This window comes from Emys orbicularis, chromosome 3 (genome assembly GCF_028017835.1).
Source record: "Emys orbicularis isolate rEmyOrb1 chromosome 3, rEmyOrb1.hap1, whole genome shotgun sequence".
Classification (NCBI taxonomy): domain Eukaryota; kingdom Metazoa; phylum Chordata; order Testudines; family Emydidae; genus Emys; species Emys orbicularis.
The window spans coordinates 20,881,045-20,900,062 of record NC_088685.1 but is presented as its reverse complement, the minus strand read 5'-3'; the positions used below and the strand labels follow the sequence as shown (position 1 = coordinate 20,900,062).

Here is a 19,018-nt window from a genome sequence, read left to right as displayed (position 1 = left end):
ACAATTTTAGTGGTGTCCGGGTGTGAGAAAAGTTGCGCTGATAAGGTCTGATGGTTACTTCATTATGTTCTGCACCTCTTGATGATGATGTTACAGTTAATTTTTAAAAATGCTTTATAAACACTTCAGCCAGCCCCAGTACTTACAACAAAGAAGCACAGCACACAGCTGCCAAATTTAAAATAGGAGCACTTAGAAAGATGCCACAGATGGATTGTGTCATATAAGGGGGTTGAATATGAATGTTGGGTTCCTTCTGGAAAAGGTCTTGCCTCCTACCCTCTATTGATTATATATTGCATTTGCTGCTGTAGAACATAGGTGTGGGGTAAATATAAAAGGTACAGGAGAATATATTCCACCCAGTTTGCTGGCAGGGAACAACAGCATTGCATTTCTTCTACCAGTTTTCAGTCCTGTGGAGGGCAGGTCGGCAGTGCTCGGTGTGGTATCTGCAGTGCTCCATCGCCTGTGCAGAGTGGCTTGGCAGCAGTTGAGTGGTGCAGCTGTTGAGCGACGCAGCTGCACTCAGAGAAACGTGTCTGGAGAACAGCTGGTCAAAAAAAAAAACCCAACCATTTTTTCCCCCTGTGAAAAATTTCTAACAAATTTTAATTTGAAATTTTTCACATGAGATTCTTCACAGGCAACTTTCCAAACTGAAAAATATTCAAAATTCTGATTGTTCCCTCCCCCTCATTTTTTTGCCGTTGAACTACAGTATAATAGAATTAGTGCTATCTAGAGGATTTTTTTCCCTTCATTTTTTCCTCTTTCTCTTTGTTTTTTCCTCCTGTTGACATTTTCCAAAGTCAAAAATGTTTTGAAATTTTACAGAAGGAAAAAAAATGTGAAAAAAAGAACAAAACCAAAGCCTGGGCTTTATTCATTTTATTGTGCTTAGTGGAAATAATGGGGCAGGCAGAAGGTGAGGAAAGTGGTAAAAACAAAAAATTAATGTAATTATTGATTTTGGAGAAAAAAAAATTAGAAACCAAATTTTCATTTCATGACTTCTCATAAAAAATCATCAAAAATTACATTTTTATAGGAAAAAAGTACAGTTTTAACCAGAAAATGTTTCTCTGGAGGAGGAGTGTTGATGTAGCCGTGTCGGTCCCAAGGTATTAGAGAGACAAGGTGGGTGAGGTAGTATCTTTTATTGGACCAACTTCTGTTGGTGAGAGAGACAAGCTTTCAAGTTTACACAGAGGTCTAATTCAGGTGAGCTCTCTCACCAACAGAAGTTGATCAAGTTAAAAGATACTACCTTACCCACCTTGTCTCTCTCAAGCTATACTGTGCTAGAGGCTGGCCAGCAGGGAGAGCAGCACAAAGAAAGCTGTTTGCCTCCAGGCAGACTCGGAGAGGGAGAGGTTCTGGCTACTGGGTCTAGCTCTCCCCACTGCTCTAGGAGAAAGAAGGAGAACCCCCCGGCACCTTCCAAAGCTCGAGGGAGAAAGGTGCTATTGGTGAGGGGCTGGAGATTAAGAGGAAGCAGAGCCTAGAGGTGAAATGAGGGAGTCAGAGGGGATTGGGATGAAAACAGGGGAAAACGTTAGCTAGAAAGATGAGGGGCAGAGGTAGGCTGACCATATTTCCGAAAGGGAAAACAGGACACCTGTGGAGCTAGTTTGAGCGCCACCCTCCCCCCCTCCTGTGCAGGGCTGTCCCAAGTCCTTCACCCCACTCATGAGGGGTTGCTGCTCGCCCGAGCCCTACCCCCCCCCACACACACACACGAGAGGCTGGGGCTGGCGTCACTGCTCACTAAAGCCCTGCTGCCCCTCCCAAGCCTTGCCTCCCCCACCTGTGCGGGCATCGCCACTCACCCCCACCCCCACCCCCGATCATGTTGGCAAGAGCAATTGTGACAAATGCCCACTTTTGCCAAAAAAAAAATCAGGACAGCCAGGATGTTTTTAAAAAGGGACTGTCCTGGCCAAAATGGGATGTATGTTCACCCTAGGCAGAGGGACACTCTGAGGTAGGGGGAGTAATGAGAAATTTGATGGATTTGGAGTGGAAGGGGAACTACTGATGGAGTTGGTGGAGAAGCAGATGTATTTTGAGGGGCTGGAGATAGAGGAGTTGATGGGTTTGATAGAGGGGATTTGAGGTTCTGCTGAGGGCAAAGGGGTTTGCAGTTCTGACAGAACTTGCAACTGGGACAGCAGCACCAAGAGCATTTATAGAGCCAGCTTCTTGTCCCTCAGCTTTAGGGCCAAATTACTCCTCTGAACATAGAGCAACAAGTGGTCAACCTGTCAGACAGGATTTATGTGCTTGAGGGCTCTAAATATTGTTTCCTCGATGCTCATTCACTGACTAATCGGCAGCTTGTTCCATTTGTTTTATGATTGCTAATACCAATAAACACTTTTAATCCCCCAGCAATGAAATAGGCTGCAGTTCTAGAAAAACTGGACCTGCTGGAGCACTCAAAGGTGTCTTTTCAGTAGGATCATGAGTTGTTTGGGAGGAACCAGTGAAACTGAATGGCTGCCTAGCTGAACATTTAATCCTGTGTGATTGTTTACATGATTGTCATTCCGATTATGCCCCCGTCCATGATTAGTGAGCCTTGCTCCTTTCACTACTTTACAGTTACGTTAACAGCTCTAAAGAACTGCCAGCATAGCCACTTTAGCAGCAGACAGTTACACTGTGCTTTTTTTATTATTATTAGTGTTCAATTTTAGGGGTTGCCAGACACTAAATACTAAGTCTTCTCTTTATAGTTCTATGGTAATTTGTCCTACAGTTATAAAGTAGCTCTTTTTTTTCCTCCTGCTTCCTGCTAAACAAAAATTCACTTTTTTTTTAAAGACTGAGCAAACAGAAAATTGTTCCATTTTTTATATAAACGGTGATTATATGAACAGATATTATCAAGGTTAAAAAAAGAATGCAGAGCAATTTATTTCTGAAAATCCTGGTTGGGGTTTTTTGTTTGTTTGTTAATGGTGGTTCTATTACATTTTTCCAGAAATATTTTTTCAAATGCTGTTTGTATTGCGGTACTGACATTTAGTGCAAGTCTGGGTAAAGATGATATTTAAAGATCTTAAGATATATTCTTGTTCTACAACAATAAATGCTGCTAGCTTTCAGGTACAATTATTATTCCATCTATTCTTAACATTTGTATTCCATGTATTCTCTCTCTTTCTGGTAGACGCCTTGCATGTCCAAGACTGAAAATCAGCCTCAAGGACTTGCAACTAGTGTTAGGTGGGGACAGACACCCATCAATCAGTCTACACCCTGGGACACAGATGAACCACCCTCTAAACAGATGAGGGAGAATGAAAACCCAGGTATGTTTTCAACCTTATTTGTAATTCTACTAGGGAAAATAGTTCAAAGCAAATTCAATACACTATCTCCAATTACCTCTCTAAATTAGACTTTATTGTAAGTCATATATATATATGTATATGACTTATGAATATATATATATATACACACACACTGCAGCTGGATTTTTCTCTCTCATTGTAAAGACCCCCTCAAGTTTCCTATATACCAGGGCTAATAGAAATGTATCAAGATGCCTGCAAGTTCATTAATGTGTTTTTCCCCTTCTCTGTTTTTGCCAGAGTAAAAAGCACTGGGTAGTACTTTAAGATCTCTTTTATGTCCAGAACTACCTGAAACGATTTCCAGCTTCCAGACACACATTGTACATTGTGCAGCTATGCCAGATGCCTAATTGCAACCTCTTTGTAGTGGCTGGAGCGCTACTATTACACATGCAGGGTGTTTGTCAGGGAGCCATGAAAGCACGGTGGGGAAAGAGGTTAATTTTCTTGGAAGCATATACTTAAGCTGCATAAAGCACAAAATACATAAAATTGTAAACATGCTGCATGTTACCTGATCAGTATTTTAACAATTGCACTCACATCACTGCAGCAATTTTAGGCACTTATCAGTTTGGAATAGTTCCAGATCCTGCACCACTTTATATATTGTAAAGAAAAAAGAAACCTTAGGTGCTACTAAAAGGTTCATTTATGGGCAGCATTTACATAAAGAGAAAGTTTGTGTGGGTTTTTTTGTTTTGTTTTGGTTTTTTTTGGCCAAAATTGTTCTTATTGCTAGCTTTCCTTTTTCCTCTCTGTTCCAGGTACAGCACCATGGGTTACAACAGTTGCAGCCGGTAGCCAGCCAACTCTTATAACTCATTCATATGGAATGACTCAGCCTCCAACCTTCAGCCCAGCAGTGAACGTCCAGGCCCCTATCATTGGAGTTACACCCTCACTCACTCCTCACGTTACCCCTCAGCTTCCATTAATGCCAGCTCATTATCAGCTTCAACAGCAGCCTTCACAGCCTCTGAATAACATGGTTGTGAACCTGCAAAGCCAGCCTTTGTACACTAACAGCCAGCCGATCATGTCCTCTATGACTGGGGTTGGTCAGGTGACTCACCCAGGCCACACTGCAGTAGGGAATGGTCATATGACTTGCCCTATTCTGCCTCCACCACCACCTGCTCTGCCTTCAGCTGCCCTACCCAATAGTGTTCCAGCTACCAATGGGCAGGCTGCTCCTCAGCTTCCTCCCAACCAGACGGGCAATCAGGAGACCACAAATGGGGTACAAATGCTACGGACTATTGGCGTGGGAAAGTACGAGTTCACAGACCCTTGGCATCCAAAAGGTAAGTCAGACTGGACCTCTTAATGTTGTTTTTGGTACATGGTGCCACAGTACATGGGCTCTCAGGAATGAATTAGGCCACAGTATTCAAGTTGTGCCAAGAAAGCTGTAAAAGAGGCGCAGCCTAGCCAATAAAAACATCTTTACTGTTGATGTACTTGTGCCAGTACTCCAGCATCAGTTTCCTGTCTTGTGCTCTGCAGTAGCTTTTATGAATTAAAGATGACAAAACCAATTCTTAAGGGGGGGAGAAAGAAAAGCTTGGACTTTTTTTAGTATTGAATGACACCTTTTAGGGTCCATCAAAGAATCTGGTATTCCACATCTCAAAGCACATGAGATAGCTGCTGTTCAGTGCTGCACAGTTTCTATGATTCCTTTTGAGATGTAATATATTTATTTATAAGTCAGACCACTTTCTTTGGCTTGAGTTGAGCCTGAGCTACAAGTGTAAAAACTTGTTTTTAACTGTTTCCGCCCTGTGCATTTCAAAGGGAACCAAACCAGTGAAAGTTACATTACTGACTGGAGCCAAAGAAAGCCAGGAAGTTCAATGTTAAAGGTGAAGGTCTATGTACTATCCACTTCATTGGGCTTAAGTGTTACAATAATCTATGAGCAGTGGATCTTCAAAGGTTGATCCTTCCTGAAGAGCAGCTTCGAAATGTGCTACTGTACTCAGGCACAATGGAATGTTATGTTCAGAGTTTCAGTCTGATACCAGACCCTGGAATGTTGTTTTAATCTAGTCTCTGTGTGGTGATCATTTTTATTTCACTTTTGGGGTTTTGCCCAGCTTTTAAAAAAATCATTAATATACCATGTGTGAAGCTGAAACAAAATTTAGCTTAAAAAAACACAAACATCCTGTCAGCAAAATCTATTTAATTGATGCAAAAGACCACAAAGCATCCATTAGGTCAGTGGTGTTATTTTTATATTTGTATTTAGGCAAGGCCCATGTGTAAATTATGTACTCACTATGAGCTATTAAAGTCTATTGTGTAAATCTGTATTAAGGCCAAGGGATCTTTATTAAAAAATGGTTAGCCCAATAACCCTTACTGCTTATTATATAAATTATATTTTGGCAGGTGCAAACCCTTACCAACACCTCTTGAGAAGCCAGTACTGCACATGCTCAGCAGTTATTTTCCAAAGCAAAATATTGTGACTGCTTTCTAGTTTTTCAGTCCCAAACTACCAAATACAACTAAACCCCATTGCAGGCTATTGGCCTTCCTTATTTTTCTCTCCTGTAAAAGCTAAATGGACTTTGAGTGATACAAGTACAGACAAGCAGTTGAAAATGGGTAAACTGCTGTTTTGAGTGTTTTTTGTCAATTGTTTCTCTTAAAACAAATCCCTCTGGTCCAAGACCTTGTTTTCCCAGATGGTTTTACATGTTATAAACCATTGGAAAAAAGGGACTAGACAAAACCTGAGAGATTCTTAGCTGTGGTGTTTCTATTAGATCCTTCTCTATTATACTGAAGCCATTCCTTTTCCAGAGCAATGTTTCTCAACCTGTATGGCCAGTTACCTCAGTTTACCAGACAAAGGGTGTGATTACATTACAGCGGCTGCAGCAGCACAGCTACATCGCTGCAGCTGTGCCACTGTAGCGCCACAGTTTAGATGCCTCCTACATCGACGGAAGGGATTTTCCATCAGTGTAGTTAATCCATCTCTCTGAAAGGCAGTAGCTAGAAGTATTCTTCCATTGACCTAGCTGTATCCACACTGGGAGTTAGGCTGACCTAACTACATCGCACAGGGCACAACATTTTTCACAGCCTTTAGCGACATAGCTAGGTCGATCTAAAGTGTAGGCCAGGCCTAAGGCCTGATTCAGCATGTGCCTAGTTGTAAGTACTTGTGTAGTCCCATTGAAGTCAATGGGATTGCTTAAAAACCTTGCTTAATCAGTGCCAGTAGCTTCAGGTGTTCCAGATGCAACCTACCACTCCCCATCCAATTGTGGGCATTTAACTTGCAATATAACTCTGGCTGCTTCAAACCATAGTCTAATCTCATTAGGGTGACCAAATCACAACACTAAAATATTGGGACACATTGGGGTGCCGTCAGCCCAGCCCACAGTCCACCCCACCCATCCCAGGATCAGCCCCCACTCTGCCCAAGGTCCCGCTCCCTCCCTGTTTTAGCCCCCCTCCACCACGCCCTTCCTCATCCCCCCAGGCCCCGTTGGCTTGCTGCATCCCTCCTCAGTCCCCCACCCACCTCTCGCCTTTTCACCCTCGCCGTCACTCGCCGCTTCACCCCCCCCGCCCACCACTCACCCCTATGGCACCGACTTCCCCTCTGCTGGGTGGGTGCTCATCCACCCCCCACCTCTTCCCGCCCTCGCTCCGCCCCCATTCCACCCCTTTCCCCCAAGTCCCCGCCCCTGCCCTGCCTCTTCTCCACCTCCTCCCCTGAGCGTGCCGCGTCCCCACTCCTCCCCCCTCCCTCCTGGAAAGCGCTAAGCGCCGCCAAACAACTGTTAGGTGGCGGGAAGCACTGGGACGGGGGGAGGAGTGGGGACGCAGTGTGCTGGGGGGAGTGGGGGAGAAGAAGACGAGGAGGGGGGAGCTTGGCTGCAATTTTTCCCCGTGGGTGCTCCAACCCTGGAGCACCCACGGAGTTGGCGCCTCCCTCACGCTTGCCTCCTTATCTGAATATCGGGACAAATGGCGTCCCAATCGTACATTGATCAGGATGCGGGACAAAGGGTTAAATATCGGGACAGTTCCGATTTTATCAGGACATCTGGTCACCCTAAATCTCATGGCGGAAAATTCATTATCATGGCAAGCTTTTAATACTGGTTTTCAAACTCTTGACTATCAATGACGCTAACACTGCTCCAAACTCTAGGCTTGCAGTTGTAAAAGTACACCTCTACCCCAATATAACGCGACCCGATATAACACGAATTCGGATATAACGTGGTAAAGCAGTGCTCCCGGGGGGACGGGGCTGCGCGCTCTGGTGGATCAAAGCAAGTTCGCTATAACGCGGTTTCACCTATAATGGGGCAAGATTTTTTGGCTCCCGAGGACAGCGTTATATCGGGGTAGAGGTGTAGTCTCAGCTCCGTTGTGTGTTAGAACACAGACATATGAGGCAGGGAAACAGTGGGATACTTGAGTTCAGAGAAGCTCCTACTTAAGGTGAGGAAAGGGTACAGAGAATGCCAGTCATACAAGGCCAAAGCAGAAGAACTTAGTACCCCTATGTGTGATTGGAAACCTTTGTACCTAGGACATGTTCAGAAGCAGAATATGGAGAAAACCACCCATTCTAACCAGTGTTAACTGCTAACCGATTAGCCGTGCTATTTTTCATAAATTGCTGGCTAGACAGCTGTTTTCCCAGGAATTAGATTTAACTAGCTTCCCTATGTAGGGTCACCAGCAGCTAATTTATTCCCTGTCTTTTAATGGTAAAGAGAGACAATGAAGCATGCATATTCAAATGCCTCAAAAGCAGAGCTTGTTTTACAAAAAAACCCAGGGCATTTCTTCCTCCGCTTCGAATCTTGAAAGCCTTTATTTATAAAACTATAATTCGGCTTGGCAAATCTAATGTCAAACAAGCATATACAAAAAAAGGGGGGGGGGCAGAGGGCCAGGGAGGGAAGAGAGAAGAAAACTGAGTTTTGAAACCCGACCTTAAAAACTTGCTGTGGTAGAGTAGGATTCTTATTGTAAACCATGTGGGTTTGGATGTGGGTTATTTTTTTTTTAAATTGTTTTAATTTCTCCCCTAGGGGATTTAAGGCGCTACAGTCCAATTGATTTCACGCTCTTACATGATAGACAGCTTGCTCTCAGAGAAGGAATGGAAACACATGTGATGATATCAAGCTGTTGAAACATTTAAACTCAGAACTGGTTCTTTACCATTTTTTAAAAGATTTTCTCTTTTTGGGGGGAACCTTGGTCAGCAATATAAGAAGATCTGCTGCAGACAGACTTAGGATCTCTCTTATTAAATTCTTGAGATTTTCTATTTTATTGTTTGACTTGACAGTCCAGTCTTGCACAGGTCTGAATAATTACAGAACAATCCCCTAATTGAAAGAACTGATCTTGCCTTTCAGAATAAGGGGAGTACTGATATTTTTAGACTTCATTAGTGAACTGATTTGAAATCTCACATTTTGTTTCCTATAATTATGTTTCATTTGGCTGAGTTGTATTCCTGTAGGGGCCAAATTAGAATGCATTCACTCAAAACTGTATTTCTTAATTGGTTACTTCTATTTAAAGCTAAACAAATACATTACAAAAAATTAAAGGCACTGTTGATATGCTGTTTCATTTGCAATAGGTCAAAGTGATCTTCTGTAATGTATGACTGAAGAAGTCAGATTGTTTGTGTTTTCTTGAATGTTAACAAGAATAGTTACATACAGCAGATTTTCTTTCTATTTACGGTGTAAAGGACCAATCCTGCGATGTTTACTCATGCAAGTATTCCCTTTAATTGTAATATGACTTCTTGCATAAATAAAGATTTACTCACATGAGTCAGGCTTGCAGGATTGGCCTTTAAGTCTTTCTTCCGAACTGGGTTGTGGGAGGCGATCCTGTGAGGGTTTTTTGTTGTTTGTTTTTGTCACATATTAAATACAATTTTTTTTTATATTTAGCCTCATTAATCAAATGGATTTCCTATTTTAAAAGCAGCTATTATGGGAAAAGTAAATAGTATTTTAAAAAATGATAATTACTTTTATCCATCATGTGTGAAGAATTGTATCTCTGTGCTTTGTGAAATGTGTGGGATCTATTATCATACATGATCAACAGTACTGAGATGTGACTGGTTTAGACAGTAACTGCCTTTGGGATGAATTTACAGTAAGCATTTCTAGCTGTCATCCAAAGCCATGTCACCTTAATACAGAAATGTCACACAAATATTCTAGTACAGAATTAGCTATTGCACTTCATCCCTGTTTCAAGTCCTGTTCTGTCTTGGAAAGATAAGTGTCATGGGAATTAGAAAGGAAAGTATATTCAGAAGTATGCGCTGAGGATCTACTGAAGCTCACATAAATAAATGTGTATATGCTTGCTGTAGAATATGAAATTATAGCGAGTCAAGAAGAATGTTCAAGTACAATTTTAGTATCTTGGGGCTAGACTGTCACATGCCCAGCCCACCTGCCTGGAGGAGGAAGGGGATGTAAGTCGCCCCTTTACTCCCTCACACATGCTACCTGCATTGCAATTCATAGCACAGTGTAGGAGAGCAACCTCTTCAGGGCTGCTGTTTCACCTTCTGCACCGTTGAGCCTGGAGTGGGGCAGAGCACAGCTGAGCCAGCATATGAGATGGGTGGAAGTAATATGTATCAGATAAAGGACTGGAACAGACTACATCCTTTCTGGAGTAACGGGGGAACTAGGTACCAAACTGAGATTGAGTCCTCATGGGGCCGCACAACCGCATGTTTCCTCTTACTGAGGGCCTATGGAAAATCCACAGAATAGTCCTGCCATGTGTATAGTACTACATTAAAATTCCAAGACAAGCTCTGAGAACTTCTCTCAATATGAAAAGTGTATTTTTAAAGCAATTTGATATAACGTCAACCATGGAGGCTAACAAGATTCTGTACTGCAGTGCTTTCCCCTGCAATTTATAATTAGTCTTGAGAGGCTTTGGTTTTAATTTATGAATTTTGATGGATAATATTGCTGTTTATTTCCAAGTATTTTTCTTTTATGTTTTATTGTTTTTTAACTAGCAAGGAAAATAAATCAGATGCTAATTGTGGTTCAGAAAGAAATAATTGTAGAAGTCATCACAGATAAAGAAATAAAATCTGAGCATTTTTTACCTATAATACTAATTTCTCAACACTTCATTTTCAAGCATTATCAAACATCATGAATTAAAACCAAGGTGATGCCTACAAATGAGTACTATTGCACCGTCACTGACCTAATCAAAGGGAGCATTTATAGTCTTCACCCTTGACCTCATTACACTGGAACTCTCATTAGCCCTCAGACAATACTAACTTTTATTCTTTGTAAATGTTGACTTGGTACAATGCAGGGTTTTTTTGATGATAATCATTCATTTCTCTTTCTATGCAAAAAATGATGTTTACTGACTTAGGGCTTATTTTTAAAGGGGCTTCAACTTGACCTGCAGTCTTGTGACTGTAACTAATTATGGGCGGAAAATTAACTGCAGGTGCAAAAGCTAACTTTTAGCCCTCTAACTACATAAGAGAAAGCAGGGTCCTGTGGCTAAGGCTTTGGATTGAGACACAGAAGATCTGGATTCAATTTTTGACTTTGCCACAGACTATTTGTGTGCCCTTGGACAAGTCATTTATTCTACGTGTCACACTTCCCTGTTTGTATAATTGTGATGATAATACATCCTCTCTAATCTCCTTCATCTGTTTTATCTATTTAGACTGTAAACTCTTCAGGGTAGTAAATGTCTTTTACTATGTGTTTGTAAGTGCCTAGGACATTGATGTCTTGATCTTGTTAGGCCAAAATACAAATAAATAATAACCTGTAGGCCCAATGTGGTACCTAGATATCAGCATTCTAGCACATTCACCCCTTGTTTTTAACTTGCAAATAACTGCATGTACAATATCAGACCCTTTAAAATATAATCTTTCCAAGATTAAATATAATGATTTTAGGGAAGCTTTAGGCACTCAGACACCACAGTAATCAGCAGAACGAGGTTGCAATAATAAGTTTCACCAATTCATGCTCCAGCAGGATTGTTTTCAAAGTTCACCACTGTATCTTAATGCCACCATGTGTCAATTCTTCACATACAGAGAGTTTTAGTGGAATGGTCAAAGAGAATTTGTAAGAGTCCTACATCACTTACAGAATGCACAGTATAAAGGATAGGTATTTGATCTGTAGTCAATTTTTTTTTGATTGATGAACTGGCAATCCAGAGCAAGTGCATGTCTTCTAATTTCTGACTTACAACCAGCACATGAGAATCTAATTGCTACAGTGTATTTTATTGGGACATTTGCAAATTAATTAATGAGAGTTGCCTAACTCTCTTAAAAGTAATCTGCTGCCTGATACCTTGTTTAATGCTACTTTTTTAAATAGAGTCATAGGTACCAGACCTGGTACCCTTGAGTTCACCTCCTTTTGAAAGTAATGTGTGACCAATCTTACCTTGCTTATGTCTTGTACTGGTAGGTGGTGTGGTTCTGCCACCATAAGACCCTGTCCATGATAGAAATGGGGATATATTTGAAAATATGATTTAAAAAAAATCTGAACAATTGAAACAATTTCTCCCTGCCCAACTTCTTCAAACAATGGGTGGGAATTAAGGCTTTGAATGGGGGAATTGGTTTTGAATATGGACTGTGGACCAGGTCTATGTCCAAAACGGTTTTGAAAAACCACACTCAAGACGAGGTTCCACAGAATATGGTTTCTGAATCCCTTTAGCCTTGCCCATGCCAATGTCAGCCAACTATTTTCAAAATAAATGTAGGGGAGTCATGTCTGACCTTTGTTTAATTTTATTTTCAAACACTGCTTGCTCTGTAATTTGGTCCTGTCCATTCAATGTTCCATCCACATGGAACAAAGTACGGATTTTTTTTTAGGGTCCTACAGGTGTCTGGGTCACCCTTTGGATTCACACCATGTAAGCAGCAAATTCCCATGGACGATTTGCAAAATTCTTTGGCAGGCATTAATTATCAGGCCTTGGCTACTGCATTTTCCTCCTCTCTGGCCTTTCTGACACCCTGACTTCACCCGCTTGAACCCATCAAAAACTCTGCTTCAGAGTTCATTTGGACCATCTTAAAATCCCTTCATTGGCTCCCTGTATCCGCCCAAATCAAATTCAGACTCTTTGCTCAAGGCTCTTAAATTTACTTTCAGATTTCTCTGAATCTATCTCCCTTTGTTCCCCCTCTTCCCTGCCCTTCTTTCTTAGGCTACATCTACACTACAGGGGGGGGTCGATTTAAGATACGCAAATTCAGCTACGCAAATAGCGTAGCTGAATTCGACGTATCAGATCCGACTTACCCTGTTGTGAGGACGGCGGCAAAATCGACTGCCGCGGCTCCCAGTCGACGGCGCTTACTCCCACCTCCGCTGGTGGAGTAATCGCGTCGATTCGGGGATCGATTGTCGCGTCCTGACGAGACGCGATAAGTCGATCCCCAAGAGATCGATTTCTACCCGCCGATTCAGGCGGGTAGTGTAGACCAGGCCTTAGACTTGTGCCACTTATATGGATGTTCCATTTGTGTCATTTTATATGCCCACCTGTCTACCTGCTTTCATGCTATTCCGTATGCTTAGAACAACCTTCCTCGGGTTTTTCTTTATCAGTGACTAAGACGCAGTAACAAGGTAAATCACAAATTTCTGCCCAGAGCTTGGCTGTCCCTGGCGTTTCTCTCAGGATTTCCTCCCTTGCCACGGGAGCCACTTCCACTTCCACTATAACTTCTTTAATTTTCTAGTAGAGTTAACAAGAATATACTGAGTCAGCAGAAGTTCAGCACCTTACCCGCTCAGCATTAACCTGTGCAGATGGCATATCAAACAGGTGGCGATTGTCAAATACACGGAAGCATCACAGACAGTGCTGGAGGATGCTCAAAAGATGTGGACACTTGTATAGCAGAAACCACCGCCATGTTCTGAGCCCTTCAGCAGCTTCTGTGGAGACTGTCACAGAGTCTGGTCCAGGGGTCCCCAGTGCGGTGCCTGCGGGCAGCATGGCGCCCGCCGGGGCGTCTAAGTGCGCCTGCGTAGTGGCCGGCGGACGAGCATCCGCCGAAATGCCACCGATTTCCGGCGGCATTTCGGCGGCGATGCCTCTGGATGACGCTGCTTCTCGGCGGCATTTTGGCGGCGACGCCTATTGACGTTGCCGCTTCTCGGCAGCTTTTGGCAGATTCTCGTCCACCGCCACGGTTCTCCGTGGCTCGTCATCTGGCCCGCCAGATGAAAAAAGTTGGGGGCCACTGGTCTGGTCTATGCCTCAGCCTGTAACCTGTCTCCTGGAAGTGACCCCTCTAGTGTGCCGGACCCCAAGGACACATACACAGTTCCACAGGAGCAGGCTCACGGCCTCTAAGACTCGGAGATTGGGCCTTTGACATCAGTGATCCATGGCTCTCTCCATGGCTCATTGCAGCCAAGCCAGACTCCTGTGGGAGGCTTGTACTGTGCCCCTTCAGGGCACAATGCTCTCAGTGAGTATTTACAGTGACACAGGCAGCCGTTTCAAAATAAGGTCACCATTTATTAGACACCTGGCACACACAATCTGAAAGTCCTTAGGTTAGCCCAGAGAGGCAGAAGTTATGCCATAGTCCACCCTGTGCCATGATGAGTCGGCCAAGCAGTCATGGCCTCCATCTGCAGCTTTCTCTCTCTTCCTCTTTCCCCTCCTCCATTTCCTTATCTGTTTTCCCAGGGTTTTCTGCTGTTAGGTGCCGATGTTCAGTCATTGGGGTGTCTCTTTGTCTTGCTGGATGCTCTGATTTAGGGTCAGTTTCAGTCAGTTCTTTAATGACCTTACTTATTCCACCCAGACATACCTCATGCTTCCTGCGCTGTTTTAGCAGGAGACAATGTTTTTTACAATGCGAAGTGCAGTGGGAAACTGAGGCACACATAGGCTTCATTAAAATGTTTCAGAAAATTCTCAGTTGGTCACAAAGACATCATGACATGAAGCTTACTGTGAAGCTGAAGATTAGAACCACGTGTATGCCAACTGTATTGTACGGCCGTGAAATTTGGGTGCTGAGGAGGCTGAAGAGTGGTGGATTGACGATTCTTGTCATCTTCAGCAAATGCTTGGACAAGATCAGCAATGAGGATATTCATAGACAAACCCAGCAACCACCTCCATCACCCCTTCTTTGGTCGTGGCAGTTTTCTTGGTACAAACGTACATTTAGGATGGAAGACCAGCAATTTACAAAATGCATTTATGAAGGGATGCCATTTCACGGTTGGCAACCACATGGAAGCTTCACTGGCACAGTAAGACCACCAATAATGGACATAGACTGAACATCCATCCAGAACATCTTAGCTAGAGATCAGTCCGGGCAGCACTCAATCTACAGCAGGGGTTCTCAAACTGGGGGTCGGGACCCCTCAGGGGGTCATGAGGTTATTTCATGGGGGGGTTGCGAGTTGTCAGCCTCCACCCAGGGGTGAAAGTAGAAATAGGGACTTACTGGTAGCCCCCAGAAGGGGTGGGGATGGGGGGTCAGAGCCAGCCCCGGCCTGCCCTGTACCGGTAAGTGCCCTCCCTTTCCCCCTCCCCCGCCAGGGTAGCAGCAGCAGCCAGGGGCTCTGGCAGCAGTTTAAAGGGCCATGGGCTCGGCTGCCGCTACCACCCCGGGCCCTTTAAACCGCTGCCAGAGCCCCGCCATTACTCCAGGGCTCTGGGGGCTATTTAAAGGGCCCAGGACTCCCCTGCTTCTACCGCCCCGGCCCTTTAAATAGCCCCCGGAGTCCTGAGGTAGCGGCAGCGGGGCTCCGGCGGCTATTTAAAGGTCCGGAGCCGTAGAGGCAGCGGGAGCCCTGGGCCCTTTAAATAACCCCCGGAGCCCCGCTGCCGCTACCCCAGGGCTCCAGCAGCGGGGCTCTGGCAGCCCTTTAAATTGCCACCTGGGGAAGCCGGGCCGCCCCGGTACGGCGCACCGGCTCTTGCCGGTATGCCGTACTGGGGCGTACCGGCTTACTTTCACCTCTGCCTCCACCCGAAACCCTGCTTTGCCTCCAGCATTTATAATGATGTTAAATATATAAAAAAGTATTTTTAATTTATAAGGGGGGTCGCACTCAGAGGCTTGCTAAGTGAAAGGGGTCACCAGTACAAAAGTTTGAGAACTACTGATCTACAGGGAGGCTACATTCCTTTGGGATTTGATGTTATGATAATGGTGAGTCAACAGAAGAGCCCTGCCATCCTGTTACTGTTCTCTGCTTTATACTTTATCTGTGTAGCCCATTACACATCTACGGTGCTATTGTGAGCATCACAATATATATACACACACACACACACACACACACACACACACACATTCTGGAGATTCTGAAGTGGGCTATCTTAGAAGAGAACCAGAGGCCTCGACACATGTGGATTTATTGAAGTGCAAATGTTTGGGAGTCTCGCTCAAAATATTTGGGAATATAGGAGACCATTGGTCACTCATCTGAAAACAGAGCAGTGTCTGAACTTTCTTCCGAAGAAGTGTGGAGGAATTATTTCCTCCTTTTTGTCAACCAGAACAAGAACAAGAAGGATTCTGTCCTATATTACATTGTTTTTAAAAGTCTCAACAGGCTTGTGAAATAGAAACATTTCAGAACAGAAACGCTGCTCACCCTGCTGTGCCTTGAGATTACAGATGATATGGTCCTCTAACCCATGGCAAAACTGGGCTTTGAACAGCAGCTATTTTAAATAATACTAATACTGTAGGACTTATATAGCGTTTTACATCTTCAAAGCACTTGACAAACATTAATTTAAAAAATTAACTGCTTAACTGGAAATAATTGATGTTCAGGTTTTGTAAGACAAAAGGACACAAGGACCTTGTCTGAAGCAAAAGCAAGAGTAACCATTGTAAACTTAGATTTGGAATAAGGAGATAGACAACTGCCCATTTGAAATGTTTTGTTGTGTGTTAGTTTGAGATGTTCTCATATGCGATAAAGTAATTACTGATTTCTGTTCTGTATGTTTAAAATCCATAAAAATATATTTTCCAAAGTAGGAAATTCTTTGAACGGCAATCATAGTGGTTTGTGTAAGAGAATTCTTACCAGCAATAGGTTTTTCTGATGCATTTCTGTACATTTGCCACAAGGATGTGCAGGTAAGTCCTCCATGTTGCAATATATGAGTTTAATGATCTGTATAAACTTGTATTCAGTCTGTCTTCCATTATGGATATATTCAAAACCTGTTGTTGTGCTATTTATATATCTGAGGTTGACAACATATCTATCTCCACCCTCTCCCTCCCCTCCCCCCCCCAACACCAATGACACCACACCATCTTTATGTTTGCAATTTAGAGCAATTGTTTTCCAAACTAGATGTTCTGGGAAGAGTGGAAAGTAGGGTAAATTCAGCACAAGCAATGAAGTACATGAGATAGCAGGAATGATGCTTTTACATATATAAGTCCCTGGGCCAGAGCTACACATAAAGCCTCTGCAATATTGCGTTCTATCAAATGAGTTCAGAAGTCATAGCATATGTCAAAAGCAATTAGCTTTTCAAGTAAGAGCCTCACCTCTGTGGAGGAAAAAATCCAGGGAATGTTTTCAGGAGCCGGAGACTCAAGATAGTGCTTTGTCTGAGAATACACGCATGCACTTACCAAGACACAAAAATCCAGTGTATTACAGGGGTCGGTTATCTGATAAAGCCTAACACCGGTAAGATTTCCTTCCACGGAATCTGCTCTTGATAGAACCACCATGTAAGTCTTTATGTAATGCATCATTATTTTACCTTTTTGTGAAGACTGCCTTCTTGACACACCACGTGCAGCAATACAAACAAGTGAACTCAAGGCGTTATCAAAGATCCTTTAATTTACTTTCACGGTGGTAAAGTGGTACTGAGAATGCCTCCTGACCTTAAGAATAAAGTCAGTTCAGAATTTCACCAAAGCCCGGAAATCATTTTACCATTTCTTTTTCTTCCCAAACTCTTGGAATAAAAAGAAAGGCTTAAATTCATTGGATGTGAGGGAAACCCTTAAGCTACTATTTCAATAAGACTTGATGTTCCTTAAAGTTAAAATTCTCTTTCTTTTCAAAGCCTATGGGAAAGGGCAACATAGAAAATCCTTGTACAAAGTACAGTACTGTAGTTATTTATGAAGTGAAAGGCAGCTATATAAGTGGACAGAAATAATTTCTTACTATAATTACAATGCACAATATAAATATATAAATATTTATTACAGAAAATAAAGCTATTTTATGGGAGAAATGGCTACTTCACGTGTACTAATAAAAATGATTTAATACAGTGCTTTTCATACCAAAGTGCCTTTGCAGGCTTTACTAAGTTATCAACTATAGGCTTGCTCCTAATACCCTTGGACTCAGGGGGAGCAAGATTGGGCATGAGGAATTGTTTTACTCAGCATTGGAGTGTGGCCATCTCTGGGGCAGAATGTGGCAACACTATAAAAGTTTAGGACAAGAAGTGAATAAGCATATTGGATCCAATTGAAACAAAAAGGAGAATTTTAGGAATATAGATTATTGTTTTACTCAGCATTGGAGTGTGGCCATCTCTGGGGCAGAATGTGGCAACACTATAAAAGTTTAGGACAAGAAGTGAATAAGCATATTGGATCCAATTGAAACAAAAAGGAGAATTTTAGGAATATAGATTATTGTTTTACTCAGCATTGGAGTGTGGCCATCTCTGGGGTGGAATGTGGCAACACTATAAAAGTTTAGGACAGGAAGTGAATAAGTATATTGGATCCAATTGAAACAAAAAGGAGAATTTTAGGAATATAGATTATAATTATCTAAAAAACCTAGAATAATATGCTAACTCCTGGGGAGTAATGACATGGGATATTTAATGGCCACATCTGATTAGGATTTGGGTGTTCTGTCTCATTCAAGAGGCAGTGCTTCTAGTAGCATCGCATCCTCTAAGCATTTAAGCATTGGATCAGTCCTGACTTAGAGAGAAGAGTGCCACTTTGAACTGCCAGCACCACTTCCACTTGTATTTGGGCTTTCCTGGCGGTTTCCTATCCAAGTGCTGACCCAGCCCCAAACCTGATCAGTTTATGAGATCTGATGATGCTGATGATAATCAGTTTATGAGATCTGATGCTCACCACACTCTCTTTTTTCCAGGCATTGGTTTGGCCAGACTGCTTTTAGGAGAAGAATTCTCCATGCAGAGGTCCTTTAGATATTCCTCCCCCTAGAGTCAGAGATACTGTTTCTTGGTGTTAGTAATGTAGTGGAAACAGGATAGCTAGGGACCTCTGTAAAACGGAGTTTTATGAGGTTTTTTATAGAGGTGAAACCCCCCTTGGATGTGTTTGTTGGGGAAAGAGTAATTTCTGTTTCTGGTATATAATGATACAGTGAATTGGTGTGCATGCACGCATGCTAAGCACTGCTCACTATTGGATGGAATCAGAACTACTGAACTGTGTCTCACGAGCCTATATTGAGATTTACTTGCTAATGGAGATTCTCCTTTAGTTCAAATGGTAGGGGTCTGCACTTTTGGAGCAGGAAGATCTGAGTTCTTTTACTATGAACAAG

General features: G+C 42.8%; 1 protein-coding gene across 1 annotated transcript in view; it reads left to right on the top strand.

The window, feature by feature from the left end:
• KLHL29 (kelch like family member 29) overlaps nucleotides 1-19,018 on the top strand; it is a 469,081-nt gene that overhangs the window by 264,425 nt on the left and 185,638 nt on the right. Inside the window, exons 3-4 of the mRNA XM_065401983.1 lie at nucleotides 3,179-3,320; nucleotides 4,133-4,672. Of these exons, the coding sequence (XP_065258055.1) occupies nucleotides 3,179-3,320; nucleotides 4,133-4,672 (682 nt within the window). The remainder of the gene's footprint in view (nucleotides 1-3,178; nucleotides 3,321-4,132; nucleotides 4,673-19,018) is intronic.